Source organism: Prionailurus bengalensis, chromosome E2 (genome assembly GCF_016509475.1).
Source record: "Prionailurus bengalensis isolate Pbe53 chromosome E2, Fcat_Pben_1.1_paternal_pri, whole genome shotgun sequence".
NCBI lineage: Eukaryota > Metazoa > Chordata > Mammalia > Carnivora > Felidae > Prionailurus > Prionailurus bengalensis.
This window is the reverse complement of record NC_057352.1, coordinates 61,276,946-61,292,354: the sequence shown is the minus strand read 5'-3', so window position 1 is coordinate 61,292,354 and position 15,409 is coordinate 61,276,946. Positions and strand designations below refer to the sequence as shown.

General features: G+C 67.3%; 1 protein-coding gene across 4 annotated transcripts in view; it reads left to right on the top strand.

Moving 5' to 3' along the window:
* Window positions 1-14,736, top strand: part of CBFA2T3 (CBFA2/RUNX1 partner transcriptional co-repressor 3) — an 80,834-nt gene extending 66,098 nt beyond the window's left edge. For all 4 annotated transcript variants that reach the window (XM_043599889.1, XM_043599888.1, XM_043599887.1 and 1 more), the window contains 9 exons: window positions 1,054-1,292; window positions 1,404-1,493; window positions 5,645-5,826; window positions 6,473-6,702; window positions 9,653-9,738; window positions 10,333-10,531; window positions 11,002-11,070; window positions 12,306-12,496; window positions 14,437-14,736. In XM_043599889.1, coding sequence (XP_043455824.1) covers window positions 1,054-1,292; window positions 1,404-1,493; window positions 5,645-5,826; window positions 6,473-6,702; window positions 9,653-9,738; window positions 10,333-10,531; window positions 11,002-11,070; window positions 12,306-12,496; window positions 14,437-14,736 — 1,586 coding nt within the window. The remainder of the gene's footprint in view (window positions 1-1,053; window positions 1,293-1,403; window positions 1,494-5,644; window positions 5,827-6,472; window positions 6,703-9,652; window positions 9,739-10,332; window positions 10,532-11,001; window positions 11,071-12,305; window positions 12,497-14,436) is intronic.
* The last annotated feature ends 673 nt before the right edge of the window (window positions 14,737-15,409 follow it).

Below are 15,409 nucleotides of genomic sequence, written 5' to 3'. Positions count from 1 at the left end.
AGTGTGTGCAGGGATGCTGAGGCAGGGAGTGGCGGTGGGGGGTGGAAGGCATGTGTGAGGAGGGGGGTTCAGACCATCACGTGGGGCGTGCACGCACGTGCAGAGGGGGCAGGCCGGCGAGCGCGCAGGGAGGGGCTCCGTGTGTGAACTTGGGGAGGTACCTGGAGCAGGTATCTGGGCAGCTGGCTGAGCGGTCTCCGGGTTGATCAGATAAGCCTCGGGGCTCCCAGAAGTGCCAGCACCGCTTCCTGCATCCAGAGCCCCCTCTGCTGTCACCAGGGCCCTGGTGGTCCACCGTCTGTGACCTCTCTGGTCAGCGAGGCTCGGGCTCCCGAGGCCGGGGGACTGGGTGCGGGCTCAGCCTTTCCCTCCGTCACTTGAAACTGAGGAGGGACGTCTTGTCCCACGACATTGTGGGTGGTCCCAGTGTCTGCCAGCCCTGGGACGCTGACCCCCGCGTCAGGGCACTGGTGACCGACGGTCTGCTCCGGTGACCCCTGCAGGGCGCTCATCACGGCAGCGGGGGGGGGGGGGGGGCTCGTGTCACCTGCTTGTCTTCCACACACGGCCCCGTGCGTGCAGCAGCCCCACACAGCAGCCAGCCGAGAGCGTCCCCTGCTGGGATCCAACCCCCGTGTCCCAGGGGTCCACCCCCAGCCCTATCAGCCCAGGCACGGGGGCCTCATGTAGGCAGTGGGGCGCCGCTCGGGCCCGTCGTGGTGAAGGTGAGGGTCCCCGCCTTCCAGGGCAAAAGGGGAAGGGGCCAGTAGTTCCCTAGCGGTGGAGAAGCCCCCCTGCCGGTTCGCAGTGGACACGGGCCGGGCAGCACGGGGGTCCCGGGGTGGTGTCCCCACCCCAGAGTGAAGCCAGAGGTAGTGCTGAGCCAAGGCCACGCCCGCCTCGTGGCCACACTCCGGCCCAGCCCCCCAGCCGCTGACCCGGGGCCCCGTGTGCACACCTGTGCAGGGTGTCCGGTGCCCCCGTGGCACCAGTGTGGCTGCAGCACCCGGCCGCCCTCTGCTGCCGTCCTCAGCCCGCCTCTCCTTCCCGCAGTAATGAACGGCACCCACTCGCCGACGGCCGTCAACGGTGCGCCGTCCACACCCAATGGCTTCAGCAATGGCCCGGCCACCTCGTCCACCGCCTCCCTGTCCACGCAGCACCTGCCCCCGGCCTGCGGGGCGCGACAGCTCAGCAAGCTGAAACGCTTCCTCACCACCCTGCAGCAGTTCGGCAGTGACATCTCCCCGGAGATCGGGGAGCGCGTGCGCACGCTGGTGCTGGGGCTCGTGGTGAGTCGGCGTGGGGGGGGGGGGGGCGAGGGCGCGGCAGAGGGGTGCGGGCCCCCCCCCACCGGGCCGGCCACGGGGCTCAGGCCGACGTGAGGTTGTCTCCTCTCTCAGAACTCCACGCTGACCATCGAGGAGTTCCATTCCAAGCTCCAAGAGGCCACCAACTTCCCTCTGCGTCCGTTCGTCATCCCCTTCCTAAAGGTGAGCACAGGCCGGCCCCTGGGCCCACCACGGAGTCCCAGATCTGTTCCCTGCCCCGCTCTGATAGGGCACCACCGTCTGGCCACACGGGACCCTGGCGGGTACCCCGCGGGAACCGCGCCGACCGGCCAGGGCCGGTTCCTACTAGTTAAGGCCGCAAACCAGCTGCCGGGTCGGACGAGAGCCCGCCAGACCAGCCCCGCGTCGCGTCACGTGCACTCATCCGCTCGACAGCTCTGTTTTGAGCACCTCCGAGGTGCCACGTGCTGCGTGAGGCTTGGGGACACGGTGGTGAGCAAAGCAGGCAGAGTCCTGGAACCGATGTGCTGGCGGGAGGAAAGTCCAGCAGCCGACGCTGGTACAGATCTGTGGAGGGGGCGCGGTTCTGGTGCAGGCTGAGGGCGACGAGGTGGGGAAGCCGTGGGTGAGCGGGACGCAGACCCTCGTGAGCATCGGGGAGCAGGCCGTGGCTGGAACAGAGCCAGGGAGAGGGACCGAGCGCAGATGGAGGCGTGGGGGGTGGCGTGGATGAGTGGGTGTCAGATAAACAAGGGTCCTGTGGTCGGTCTCAGGAGCTAAACGGTGGACCGGGGAAGAGATGGTGTTGGGCCAGAAACGTTGCTTGTGAGCAGAGCAGGTTCCTGGGCCCCGGCCCGGAGCCCCTGAATCAGAACCTGCCTCTTGACAAGGCGCTGGGTGAGGCACGTGCACGCAGAAACGGGACACGCCTAGTTGTAAACCCCACTGGGCCAGCTGCTCCGTTGCCGTACTTCTCAGGGCCTTTACTCCACGGTGAGGATCACAAACCCCCCAGAGAGAGCAAAGGTGAAACGCTTCCCAGATGGGTTTGACCATGCGACCCGTTACCCCGTGCACCTCCGGTGATCAGGGTGCCACAGAGCTCACTTCGGGAGGGGCCTGCCGTGGCCCCTCCGGCCGTGGGCCCTGCTCAGCTGTGCGGCCGGGCCCTGGTTTGGGGCTGCCTTCCAGAGGGTGTCGAGGACAGACTAGACCAGGTGCTCCTGGATTTGAGCCCTGACCTAAGCCGCCGTGGGCCTGGGCCAAGCTTAGGGGGCCCGCCCGTGCGCCGACTCAGCTACTGCCGTCCCCGGGCCACTGGGAAGGGTGCACGAAGCGACGCGCGTGAAGAGCGTGGCACGTGCTCGCTCCGCGCCAGGCGTCATATCGGGGGATTTCAAACGCTCTGCAGACGGGGCGTGCTTTGCAAAGCTGTTCCACGGCCCGCCCTGCGGACCCCACGGCCGCCCCGTGAGGTGGGTGGCTCCTGGGGAACTGCCGCCGTCCCGGTGAACGGCTTCCCGTCGGAAGAGAGCGGGGACGGGCCGGAATCTGGATCCGTCAGGCTCCCAACCCCTGGCCTTTGCAGGGCCTGCCCTGGGCTGGCACCTCATTCCCCGCAGTCCCTGGTCAAGGGGACCCTTGGTCTGGCCCCACATCCGTCACCTCCTCCCTCCTTCCTGCCCTCCCGCCCACACCCTGCTATGCTCACACCCTGAGCTGGGACAGCAGCAGAGCCCCGTTAGGCCCATCTGGCAGTCATTCGCCGGGAGCCCTGCCCCCGCCTCCCTGCCTCCTCCCACTTACTGCTGACTCCAGGCTCCCCATCTTTGGGGACACAGTGCGCCTGCTTCTCCCGTCAGATCAAATATTTACAGCAGATGTCCCTGCCCGCTCAGCTGTCCTTGTTTATTGGAGGAGCGGGGCAGGGAAACATCCGGTGTCCCCTGCTCCCGCCCCAGTGGGGCCGCAAACCCCTGCCCGCTGCACCTCCCTCCCCCAGCGTCCTGGGGACACGCCCAGGCCTCGCCCTGCACGCAGGGTCTCCCCTCTGCCCACGGTGGTCCCAGCGGGCTCCTGGGGCCTTCGTGCCTAGATTGCTCTCGCGGTCATCGGGGCCAGCTGGGCCGTGGGGGCCGCCAGCCACGCTCCGTGCCTGTGACCCCACCCGGGGGCGCTGGGCCAACAGACTGTTGGACAAGGACACACAGTCCGTCCGCCTAACATGGAGCATCTGGGTGCAGCCAGCTCTGTGTGCAGGGCTCCGTGACCAGGTGCCGGCCGGAGCCTGGCCCTGAGGCCCTGCCTGGGGAGCAGCCCCCACCCCGCTCATCCCAGGAGCCCCAGCCACGTGAGATCACAATGCTGCCGGGAGCGTGGCCGGATGCCCCCTGCCCCGCCGCTGTGCCAGCTTGGTCTCCTGTCTGTGGCCTGGGCCGGCGGGGGGCTGGCACCTTCGCGGGGATTCACGGCCCGCCTTACACGGGCCCTCGGAACCGCGGCCCGCAGGAGAGGCCGGCGGTGTGACCCGCTCTGGGTTTGGGTGCTCAGCCTCTCCCACGTTGCCAGCGGCGCGGTGACCCCTCACAGGGGCAGGAATGCGCGAGTCGATTCATATGAAGCTCGCAGGAGCCGTCACCCCCGGGGCAGGAGGAGCGGGAGCCTGCACAGGCAGGAAGTTAAGTGACCCGCCCAGAGTCACCCAACAGAGCCCGTGTGGGCTGGCCGCCGGGCCCACAGCGCGCGGGCTGTGTGGACATCGGATGACGGGCTTGGCAAAGCAGGGGACGAACCCTAACCCTTCGTTACCGGGGAGTCATCGGCTCAGCGGACCCCCGGCCACACCGATTTCCCTTTGGCCTGGGTTCCCGTCTGTGGACAAGGTAGTTCAGGGTCCGTGTCCACAGGGCTTCTGTGACCAGGTCTGCCCGGGTCTTGGCGTAGAGGCCTCCCCTTGCACCCCGGGGCCCTGGGAACGGAATGGGGACTCCTCCCCCAGCGTCTCTGAGACCAAGGGCCCCACAGCCTGCACTGGTTGCTTCTGGCCTGGGGTTCCCCTCCCCCTACCCCCACCAAGGACCCAAGACCCCGGAACCCTCTGCTCAGCCCGAAACCGTGCGTGGCTACACGGCGGGGCTCTGCAGAGGTGGGGGTTGCTGCCCCGCCCTGCCGGCCCTCCGCCCGCAACCCCAGGCTCCCAGCTGGGCCCGGCCAGCCAGGAGTCCAGATGTTTCCACTGCCCTCACAGCGAGCAGCCGGTGCCCGTGCGGTCCCCACCCTGCTGAGCCAGCCAAGGGGAGGCCGGTCGGGTGGCGGGGGGGGGGGGGGGGGGGAGGAGGGTTGCTGGCAAGGGAGGGGAGGATGTTTGGCGTCTTCAGACCTCCCGGGACCTCCTTTCCCAGCTCACGCTCCTAACGTGTTCGACAGATGGCGGGCTGGCCCCCGTTCAGCTATCCAAATAGAAAAACGGGCCCAGCAGCCGGCTGCCTGAGCGGGTCCGGCCGATGCACTGACGGGGCCGGGGAGGCAGAGGCGGGAGAAGCCGTGGCGGGTCGGAAATGCAGGAGAAAGCCGGGGAGTTGGATCTATTCACAAATACTTGGAACTTCTGGCTCTCCCACGCAGCCTGCCGCTGGGCCCCCGTCCAGCCCCACCCGCCGCCCCCGCCCCCCACAGCCCTGTGGGGAAGGGGCTGCCTGCGCCCAGCACACGCGTGGGGGTGGCGGGGGCGTGGGGCCCCACCCTGGACTGTCGTTCTCCTGTGCCGTATTGTCCTTCCCCGTAAACGCGGCACCGCGTTGTAGTGTGTGTCCACCCGTGGTTGGCAGGACCGTGGGAGGTGACACCTGTGACTGCTCGTGTGCGTGTTCTGGGTTCCACACTGCTCGAGGCAGGGCCGGGAGCCCACAGGAGCAGGGAGAGCAGGGGCCCCTGCCTTTAGAGTGAGCCGTGGGGGTTGCCCTCTTCCTCTCTCAGCCTCGGCTTTCCCTCCGCGCCGTGGGTAATCGGGGGCCCGCTTCCACGGGAGAAGGCAAGGAATCCTGGTTAGGAGCCCCTCCTTGCCCTCTGCAGATGCCGCTGGGGGAGGAAGCTTGGGGAAGGGGAGAAAACCCAGCCCGGGGGTCCAGGGTCTGGGCTTGGGGTGCCACCGCACCTCAGATCACTGTGTGCTTTGGGGCGCAGTCCCACCCACGTTCCCAGACAGCAGTGGAGGGACACAAGGCTCAGAGAGGAATTGCAACTCGCCCGAGGGCACCAGGCGCGGCTGGCCGTCGGCCTCCCCGCCTCGCACGGGAGCACACTGCTGCCTCGGCCTCGGTCAGCAGCGAGTGCGGCCGCCTCTCCCCCTGCAGGCTAACCTTCCCCTGCTGCAGAGGGAGCTCCTGCACTGTGCCCGCCTGGCCAAGCAGACCCCCGCCCAGTACCTGGCCCAGCATGAGCAGCTCCTGCTGGACGCCAACGCCTCCTCCCCCATCGACTCCTCGGAGCTCCTTCTGGAGGTCAACGAGAACGGCAAGAGAAGGACGCCTGACCGGTACATGCGGAGGGGGAGGGGGGGGACGGGGCATCCCGTGGCCAGGAGGGAGGTCGGGGTCGGGGGGGCCGCCTCTCCAGAGCTGCCTCTGGTCCCCCAGCTCAGCGGGCACCCAACAGCAGGGCCGACCGAACACGGGCCGACACTGCTGCGTTCCATGGCCTGTGGCTAGTGGCTGAGACCGCGGAGCCTCACCTGCCAGGCCACCGCACGGGGCTGGGGCGAGGCATCCCGAGGACTCGGATGGCCCCCTGGGAGGACCGGGGAGGGGGCAGGAGGCAGTTCGTGTGGCACAAATTGCCTGCCTCCTCCTTTCGGGCCGGATGTGGAGCCGAGTGTCCCCAGGACCGGCCCTCGGTGCCAGTCACAGACCTGCCGGAGCGTGCCTGTCCACGTCCTTGCTCCCCAACACGGGCGCGGGTTCTTGACCCCTGGCCCCAGGAGGCCACCCACCAGCGGAGGCGGGGTGGGGGGGTGCGGGGGGAGTGGAGTTTGAAACAAGACCCAGAGGGAGGGACAGCAGGGGCGGGGGCTGGGCAAGGCTCTCTCTGTGCCCACGCCTGTCTCCCTCTCACCCCTCCGGCCTGGGCTGTTGTCCACGGCTCATGGTCCGTGACCCCCTGCCCCCGCCCGCTCTTCCGGTCAGGACCAAAGAGAACGGGTCAGACCGCGACCCGCTGCACCCCGACCACGTCAGCAAACGGCCGTGCACCCTGAGCCCCGCCCAGCGCTACAGCCCCAGCCACGGGCCGCCCCAGCCCACGCCGCCGCCGCCGCCGCACTACCGCCTGGAGGACATGGCCATGGCCCACCACTTCCGTGACCCCTACCGCCATCACGAGCCCCGGGAGCTGCGGGAGCGCCATCGGCAGCTTGGTGAGCAGTGCTGGGGGGGGGGCACACGTGTGTGCTTGCACACTCGCGCCTGCCTGTGGCCGGGGGAGCAGAGGGCTGTGATGTGCGCGGCAGCGTGGGGGGGGCTCACTGACATCCTGACCTTGTCTGTCCAGGAAGGATGCTGAGGAAACGGGTGTGGAGAAAAGATTTGATGGGGTGGGGGCCCTGGGGCCCAGAGGGAAACCCCACCCTGGCTGGGCTGTGACCCTTAGGGAGGGTCATCCTTCCCTGACCTCTGTCACGGGGTCTGACGTCCCCCACCCTCAGGGCCGGGCGGCGGGGGAGGGGCCTCTGTCGCCCAGAGGAGGCGCAGGTACAGAGCCAGGGGGCACGCGGGCTCTCGGGGTGCAGCGGGGCCCGGCGCGGCCAGCCGGGAAGAGACCACTGTGAGGTAGGGTGGGCACGTGGGGAGTCTCCCAAGTCACGGGCACCGTGGCTCCGGCCTCCGGGGCACCCCAGGGAAAGCACAAAGACTCCTGAGCCCTCGTCGAGCAGCACCGACCGCACACACCCCACCCTGCCGTCCGAGCGGGGTGACGACGAGCCTGACGACACCAAGTGTGAGTGCCCCGTCACGGTGGGTGAGCTGTGCCTGGAGGAAGGAGATGTGGGAGCCGGGCTGTCAGGGGACAGAGGGATCGGACCTCCACCGGGTCCCCGCTGTGCGTCCCCGCTGGGTCCTGTGTCCTCTCTGCCTCAGTCCCTTCCTCTGTCAGCTGATCCAGTGGGAGTCCGCACCGCAGGGTCGGAGGGACTCGCCACAGGGCCTGGCACGGTGAGGCCTGGGAGTGAGGCCACTCCTGCGACCTGTGCCTGCGTCGTATTCTTCATCCGTTACAGGAGGCAGCACACCCTGCTGCTTGTGTGTGTGACGCACCCACAGGCCCGGAGCACAGATGAGGAGGCCCAGAGAGCATAATTCACGTGCCCAGAGCCTTCTAGCCGCGCCTGTCTGATCTTCTGACCCTCCTCTGTGCTGGGGACTCAGATGAATGGGACCGGCCCACAGCCAAGGGGCTCCCGGTGGGGGCGGGGGGTGGGGGGGCGGGTAGGAGGCTGGAAACAGCCGCTCCTGAGAGCCCCAGGGCACCCGTGGGGGCCCAGAGGCAGGGTCAGCAGAGGCCTTGCCCTGTACAAGGCCGTCTCCCCGACCCCACCCCGCGGAAGCGTCCAGGGCCTGGGCCCAGGCAGCAGGTGACAGCGTCTGGCTCCCTGCGGCCGGGTCGGGCAGGTGCTAATTCCCACCCGCTTCTGCTAATGCAAAAATAAACGCCAGCTGTCAGGCAGATCTCAGCCACTATTTTGGTTGGGGCGTTGGCGCAGGCCCCGGGGTCCGCGGGTGGCGGGGCAGGGTGGCGGACGGTGGCCGTGGCCGCTGCCTCTCACTCCTCCTGCAGCGCGAGGTGGCCCGGCATGTCTGGGGGGCTAGGAGACCGCCAGGGCCTGGAAAAGGCTTACGTAGAGAGACCTCGGCCCAGGAAGCCCTGGTCAGCCCCGGGCCACGCAGCATAGGCTGGAGACACCACCAGCGTGGGGCTGAGAGCATTTGACGTGTCAAAAAAAACCACGTGAGGACGATCAGACACTGTTGCCTTGGCGTGAACTCCTCAGTTCCGAGTTGTTTTCTTTGTCATCACCGGGCTTGGCGGGGAGGGCACCCCGTTGTTTCAGTCTCTGGAGCTGTACCAGCCAGCAGCTGAGGGCACTGTTATGGCGTGGGCTGACCTTGGGTGACCTTGAGCAAACACATCCCCTGAGCAGCCTCGGTGTTCTCATCTGTAGGATGGGAATGACCACAGATCTCCCCCTGGAGGCCGACAAGGGGTGAAGCGCTTGGCACAGAGCCCTGCCGGGTGCCTGGGGCCCTCCCCTCCTGGGCACTTCCTGAAAGCCTTCTCACGGCCCCAGGAGGGAGGCAGGCAGGGCAGGGAAACTGAGGCACAGAGTGGGGAGGGGAGGGGCCTGGGGTCCCATGGGGAACGAGTGTTGGGGCTTCTGGTTTCCCAGACCCCACTGCCTCCCAGGGGACCACACTTGGACCCAGCCGCTGAACCAGAGCAAGCCTCTTGCCCAGCTGGAGCTCGGCCCAGGAGACACAGCAGCCCTGCCCTGGGGACTGACACAGCCAGCTGGGGGGACTAAGAATAAACAAGGAAGCCGCCAGGATTGTTTGACAAGCGGATATGCGTGGGGCTGAATGAATTCTGAAGGGCTCAGGGTTGCTGAGGAGAGGGCCTGGGACCTGGGCTTCGAGGGATGCATAGAAGTCCGGATGGCTGCGAGGAACGGGTACAGCATGAGCTGTGAGCCACTAGTGAGCCCCTGGGGGCTTCTGAGAAGTGGCAAGGCCATCGAAGTGAAGCCTGGGGCAGCTACCATGGGCAGCGGGGGCAGGAAAGATGCTGGATTTGGATGCAGGGAGGTGGGGGAGGGGTGGCCAGGCCTAGACTGAGGGATAGGAACCCGTCTCTTCCTCCCAAGCATTGACTAGAGGCCAGACCTCTTCTTGACCTCCCCCTAAAGGCAGCGGACAGAGGCTCAGTGCCCAGGGCCCCCTTCCTCCCCCTCTCCGCTTTCCTGAGGTGGGCAAAGCCCATGCACTGGGCCTGGGGAGCACGACGCATGACCTAGCGGGCCCAGGGCAGTGCCTGGGATGAGTGGCGTGGCCTGGGGAGCAAGGAGCTGTACCTGGTGGGCACAGGTTGGGGCCTGGAGGACAGGGGAGGGGCATGGGGCGGAGCCGGGGGGAGGGTACAAGCAAGCTAGGGCACGGGGTGGAGCCTGGAGGACATGGGCGGGGCCTGGGGCACAGGGAGGAGCCTGGGGGACGTGGGCGGGGCCTGGGGCACAGGGCGGAGCCTGAGGGATGGAGAGAAGGCCTGGGGCCTGGGACAAGGAGCAGGGCCTGAGTGTCCACACCACCCTACAGCGGTACACGGGTCCCGGCAGGAGGAAGTGATCGACCACCGCCTCACGGAGCGGGAGTGGGCAGAGGAGTGGAAGCACCTGAACAACGTGAGTGTCCAGGCCCGAGGCCACGGTACCACCCCTACTCCTGGGGTTCCGCCCAGCCCGCGGGACTCGGGTGCTGCGGGGGGGGGGGGGGGGTGGCAGGCTCACTGCTGGCTTGGCTTTGGCCTGTGCCTGCCTGCCTCAGCCCGCCCTCCGCTCTGGGCAGCCCCTCAGAACCATCCCTTCTCTGCCCCTGCAGAGCAGCTCTGTCTCTGGGAGAGAGGGGCTTTGGCCTGGCGTTGGGACCCCTTCAACATCGTTTTCGGGGTCATCTCTCCCCTGCTGCCTTCGTGGGGAGGGAGCCCAGGCAGGTGTGGTCCCCAGGGCAGAGCACAGCCCCGACGGTTGAAAGGAGAGCCCCCAGCCCCTGTGTTGGAACAGACCTCCCCGAGAGCCTGGTCTTCCCTCCCACCCCCCGTGCTTGGTGCCTTTCCAGGCAGTGGAGGCAGATTTTCGCACTGTTGCCGGGAGCTCGCTGTGGTCAGCCCTCGCGGACAGTGGGCTGGCCCAGGCCCGGGGTGCGAAAGGTCCCTGGCCGTCGCCCACCCTGAGCGGCCACACCCAGCCTGCGTGCTCACGGCCACCGCCCGCCCGCAGCTGCTGAACTGCATCATGGACATGGCTGAGAAGACTCGACGGTCGCTCACCGTGCTGCGTCAGTGCCAAGAGGCCGACCGCGAGGAGATCAACCACTGGATCCGGCGCTACAGCGACACCGAGGACGCCAAGAAGGGCCCCGTGCCTGCCACCGCCCGGCCCCTCAACAGTTCCGTGGGTGCAGAGGGGTCTCAGCTAGGTGCGTGCTGAGCGGGTGTCAGGGGGACCGGGGGGTGCACGGCAGGGGCGCCGAAGACCGAGGCCAGCGCCCCCATTCTGGCACTCGCTGCAGTAAAGTACAGCCCAGGAGTTTCCCTGCAAAAGGACGTGCTTTTTGTGCTCTGCGTAAAGATGCTGCCTGACTCACGGGAAGCCTAGACTCAGGGTGCCAGCAGCCAGGGGCCCCCAAGGGTCTCCAGTCGCTCTGTGGATGACGACCACAGAAACCAAGACAGATCCAAGAAGGCCCAGGTCCACCTGGACCCAAGCTGCTTCAGCTCAGAGCACCTCCATCCCGGCATAGCCCTGCCCCACACCAGCAACTGATACAGGGTTTCCGGCCACGGGCACCTCGGGGACCCCCCCCCCCAAGGACACACACAAGGCCCCCCTTGCCCAGCTGGGTGTGGCCCCGTTCTGTGCGTGATGCTAGCACCCCCTGTGTTTCAGACGCCCACCGGGAGTTCATACCCAGGACCCTCTCTGGCTACATGCCCGAGGAGATCTGGAGGAAGGCTGGTGAGTGGGGTCGGCCTGGGGAGTGGGGTCCGACCCTGCGGGAGGGGGTGGAGTGCATTTAGTATTCCGGGTAGGACACCTGTCCACCCTCCATCTGCAGGCGAGCGAGCTAGCCTCATGGCAGAATAGCACGGGTCCCTGGGTTCTGCACACGCACATGTGCACACACACACACACACGTGAGAGGTGCCGAGGGAGTGCCTGTGGCCATGGCGCTGAGCACATCGCCTCGTGGGGACAGACTTTGGGAGCCAGTGGCCAGCTTGAGAAAGAAGGGGGGAGCTCAGCGGAGGTGGTGGCAGTGGAGAGGAGCGCACGCCCCCCCCCCCCATACGTTTTGATTAGTGGATGGATTCACCGTGAACTATCAGGACGAGGGAGAAAGTCTCAGGGTCTGGAACACAAGGCAAGTGGAGCGTCCCCACCCAGAACTGGAGGCTGAAGGGCCACAGACAGGCAGCAGCTGCCCGGAGCAAGGCAGGGCAGGGCACAGGCCTGGACGGGAGGGTGGGGTCCTCACTTCCCTCGGCCTGTCCCCTCTGCCTCCGTCTGGTGACCCGGGGGGCCGGAAGCTCACCACAACGAGTGTGCACAGGGGAGCCCCGCTAATCCCACCCCACCCTCCCCACACTGCTGCAAAAAGGGCACTGCCGGTAAACTGAGGCAGGCGTGAGAGGCACTGCCAGGTAAACTGAGGCAGGCGTGAGCAGCTGTGAGTGGTTCCCAGGGTTGGGGGGCACAGTGTAATCCAAACGGGTGCTCTGGCTCAGCTCTGAACAGCAGGCTTCTCTGCGGACGTGAGCAGGCCGCAGGCGGCGAGTGGGGGTGGTGACAGAGGGCTTTGGGAGTGACAACGATGCAGAGGCCTGGACGGGGTACCCCCCAGACTCCTTCTAGATGGGCCACAGGGGAAGCCGACTGTTGGTGGAGCAGAGGTACAGCTGTGGTTCTCACAAAGTGGGTGCCGAGACCCGGCATCAGCATCGCTTGGAACCCGTTAGGAACACAGGTTCTCGGGCCTTCCCCAAGCCCGTTGAATCCAGGTCACGGGTGGGCTCGGCCCCTGCCCTCCAGGGCGGTACCACCGCACCCTGAGGTTTGGAACGACGGGATAGATTCAGGCCTGGGAGACGCCCCCACGACCACGCATGCGCTCGCAGGCCCCGCCCGCAGCTCGAGGCCCCAGAGAGCAGTTGGGCCGGGCCACGTGACCACGGCCCGCACCTCCTTTGCAGAAGAGGCCGTGAATGAGGTGAAGCGGCAGGCGATGTCGGAGCTGCAAAAGGCGGTGTCGGACGCGGAGCGAAAGGCCCACGAGCTCATCAGCACAGAGCGCGCCAAGATGGAGAGGGCCCTGGCAGAGGCCCGGCGGCAGGCCTCAGAAGACGCCCTGACTGTCATCAACCAGCAGGAGGACTCCAGCGAGGTAGGGCCACCCAGCCTCCAGGTTCCAGACCCCGAAGCCCCACTCCGTCGCCTCCCAGCCTCGTGACCTTGGGCGGCCGGTGAGGCGGGTCCCCTGGGCAGATGTGGACGCTGAGGGCTCCAGAGGGTAGGTGGCTGGCTCTAGGCTGCGCCCTAGGAAGTCACAGGCCGTTCAACCTGTGACTCAAACCTCGGCCAGGAGACGCTGAAGCCCGCGCTCGCAGTAGCCTGTGAAAGCGGCAGCCGCGAGGGGCGTGGAGACCCCACGTGGCATTTACAGGGCATCCTCAGCTACAGGCCGCACAGCGGGGACGTGAGAGACCTCGTCATGCTGGTGCCCCGGCATCCGGAGGCTGGCCGGGGTCAGGCGGGTGCAGGGAAGCCCTTTCCTCCTGGTCCGAAAAGGACTCGATGTCAGGGAAGTTAGGGAAGGGGGGAAAGCGTGGCCAGGAAGGAGTTCTAGAACTGTCCTTTGGGACAGGACACGTCTCGAAAACACCATGGTACGTGTGTGCTTGGGCCAGCCTGGAGGGTCGGCCCCTGTGTCTGCTCCGGCTGCTCCAGCAGACAGCCTGAGCTCCGGAGAAGCAGGCAGGTCAGAACGGGCAGACCTCCCGGGGGCAGGTGCCAGGGAAAACGCCACGCCATAGCAGTGACGTGGGAACAGAGTCCTGGAGGAGGTGAGCCAGGCAGGCAGGGACCTGGGGGAAAATTGCCACCCCGAGGAGGGAGCAGCAAAGACAGAGGCCGGGGGCACGCCTGGCAGAGTGAGGACCACAAGGAGGCCGACGTGGCCGAGCGGAGAGCGCCAAGAGGCTTCGGCGGCTAGCTAGACACTGGGCCTTTGTCCTGGGCGGGTGGTTGAGGTTACCGCTCGTCCACAGAAAGGGAGCAGAGGCCCAGTGGCCCGGGCGGGTGTGCGCGAGGCAGGCCTGGCCGCGCACCCCTCGTTGGAGCCTGGCAGTCTTTGGCCAGAGCTGCCGCGTTCTGTGGTCAGAGCCCAGGTGAGCCCAGGAGGGCTTCCTGGAAGAGAGGAGCGGGGGGTGCTGTGGCTGCCTTCCCTCGCGAGGACCCCATGGTCCCGCAAACTCAGCATAACCCTGTCTGGAGTGGGCGGAGCTGTGTGCCTCCGTGGTGGGAGCCCACCCCCCAGGAAGGCCCAGCCAAGTGGCCATGTCCACTGGGGGCCGCCCACAAGCTGCGGTGAGGTCGGGCTTTTCTCTTGTCACCCCATGATGCGTGGCCGGGTCCCCACGATGCCGTGGCCACATCCCCATGACTCCATGGCCGCATCCCCGTGACCCCGTGGCCAGGTCTCCATGATGCCGTGGCCATGACTCCATGGCCGCATCCCCATGATGCCGTGGCCGGGTCCCCACGATGCCGTGGCCGCGTCCCCGTAACCCCGTGGCCAGGTCTCCATGATGCTGTGGCCACGTCCCCATGACTCCATGGCCGCATCCCCACGATGCCGTGGCCACGTCCCCATGACTCCATGGCCACATCCCCGTGACCCCGTGGCCAGGTCTCCATGATGCCGTGGCCATGACTCCATGGCCGCATCCCCATGACGCCGTGGCCGGGTCCCCACGATGCCATGGCCACGTCCCTATGACCCCGTGGCCAGGTCTCCATGATGCCGTGGCCACGTCCCCGTGACCCCGTGGCCAGGTCTCCATGATGCCGTGGCCACGTCCCCATGACTCCATGGCCTATCCCCGTGACGCCGTGGCCGGGTCCCCGTGATGCCGTGGCCGCGTCCCCGTGACCCCGTGGCCGGGTCCCCGTGACCCCGTGGCCGGGTCCCCGTGACACGTGGCCGGGTCCCAGTGGGGTTGTTTGCGGTGCGTGCTTACCCCGGTCTGCGGCCGGCCAGGCCACTTTGGGGATTCGGCCCCAGGCACGCCCCACGGCCCCCCTGACCGTGTCCCCCTCCTCCAGAGCTGCTGGAACTGCGGGCGCAAGGCCAGTGAGACCTGCAGCGGCTGCAACGCGGCGCGCTACTGCGGCTCCTTCTGCCAGCACAAGGACTGGGAGAAGCACCACCACGTGTGCGGCCAGAGCCTGCAGGGCCCCGTGGCCGCCGTGGCCGACCCGGGGCCCGGACAGCCCGATGCCACCGCCGGCCTGGGCCCCTGCCTGCCCGCGGGCGCCGCCAGCCCTGGCGAGGCCAGCTCCGCGGGGCCCTCCCGCCCCGGCTCCCCCGGCCCGCCCGGACCCCTGGACGCCGCGCCCCGCTGACCCCCAGACCCCGCCGCCCGGCCCCCCACCCCCCGCGGCCACCGCGCCCTCCGGCCCCGCCCGGCCCCGGCCCCCCCCCCCCCCCCGGGTCTGCCGGCCGCCGCCGCCCCCGACCCCGGGGCCCTGGGAGCCGGCCGGAGCCGCTGCTGCTACTGCTTCTCTCCAAAAGAAAACAGAACCGACAAAAACTGCATCAACGCAACTTCCTCAGCAACCTGGCGGCCCCCCGCCGCGACCTCGAGCGTCCTCAGAGACCTCCCGCCAAGCTTTAGACGGCAGGGCGGCCGGCGTGCCCACGCCGGCTCTGCCCGCCGCCCTCGTGCCCTCCGTTCTTCTGTCTGACTTTCACACACTGTCTCTTTAATGAACAAAATCTAGTCGTTTGGTGGCTTATGTTTTCGGTGAAGAATTTTGGGGGGTTTTGTGGAACAGAACTACTCAGAAACAGACCCAGAAAATGGGGGTTTTGTCCCCTTCCCGGTTAAAACGGGAGACAGAAAATTGTCGTGTTATAGCTGGAGGTCTGAGCCGCCGCGACACGGAGGCCGCCCCGGGGGCGTGTGGCCAGCGCGGTGAAGACGGTAAGAAGAATTTCGATTTCCGACTCGAGAAACATGGTTTGCTTTCAGGTTATTTTTTTTTCTTTTAATGTCAAACTCTTTGGCTTTAAGTA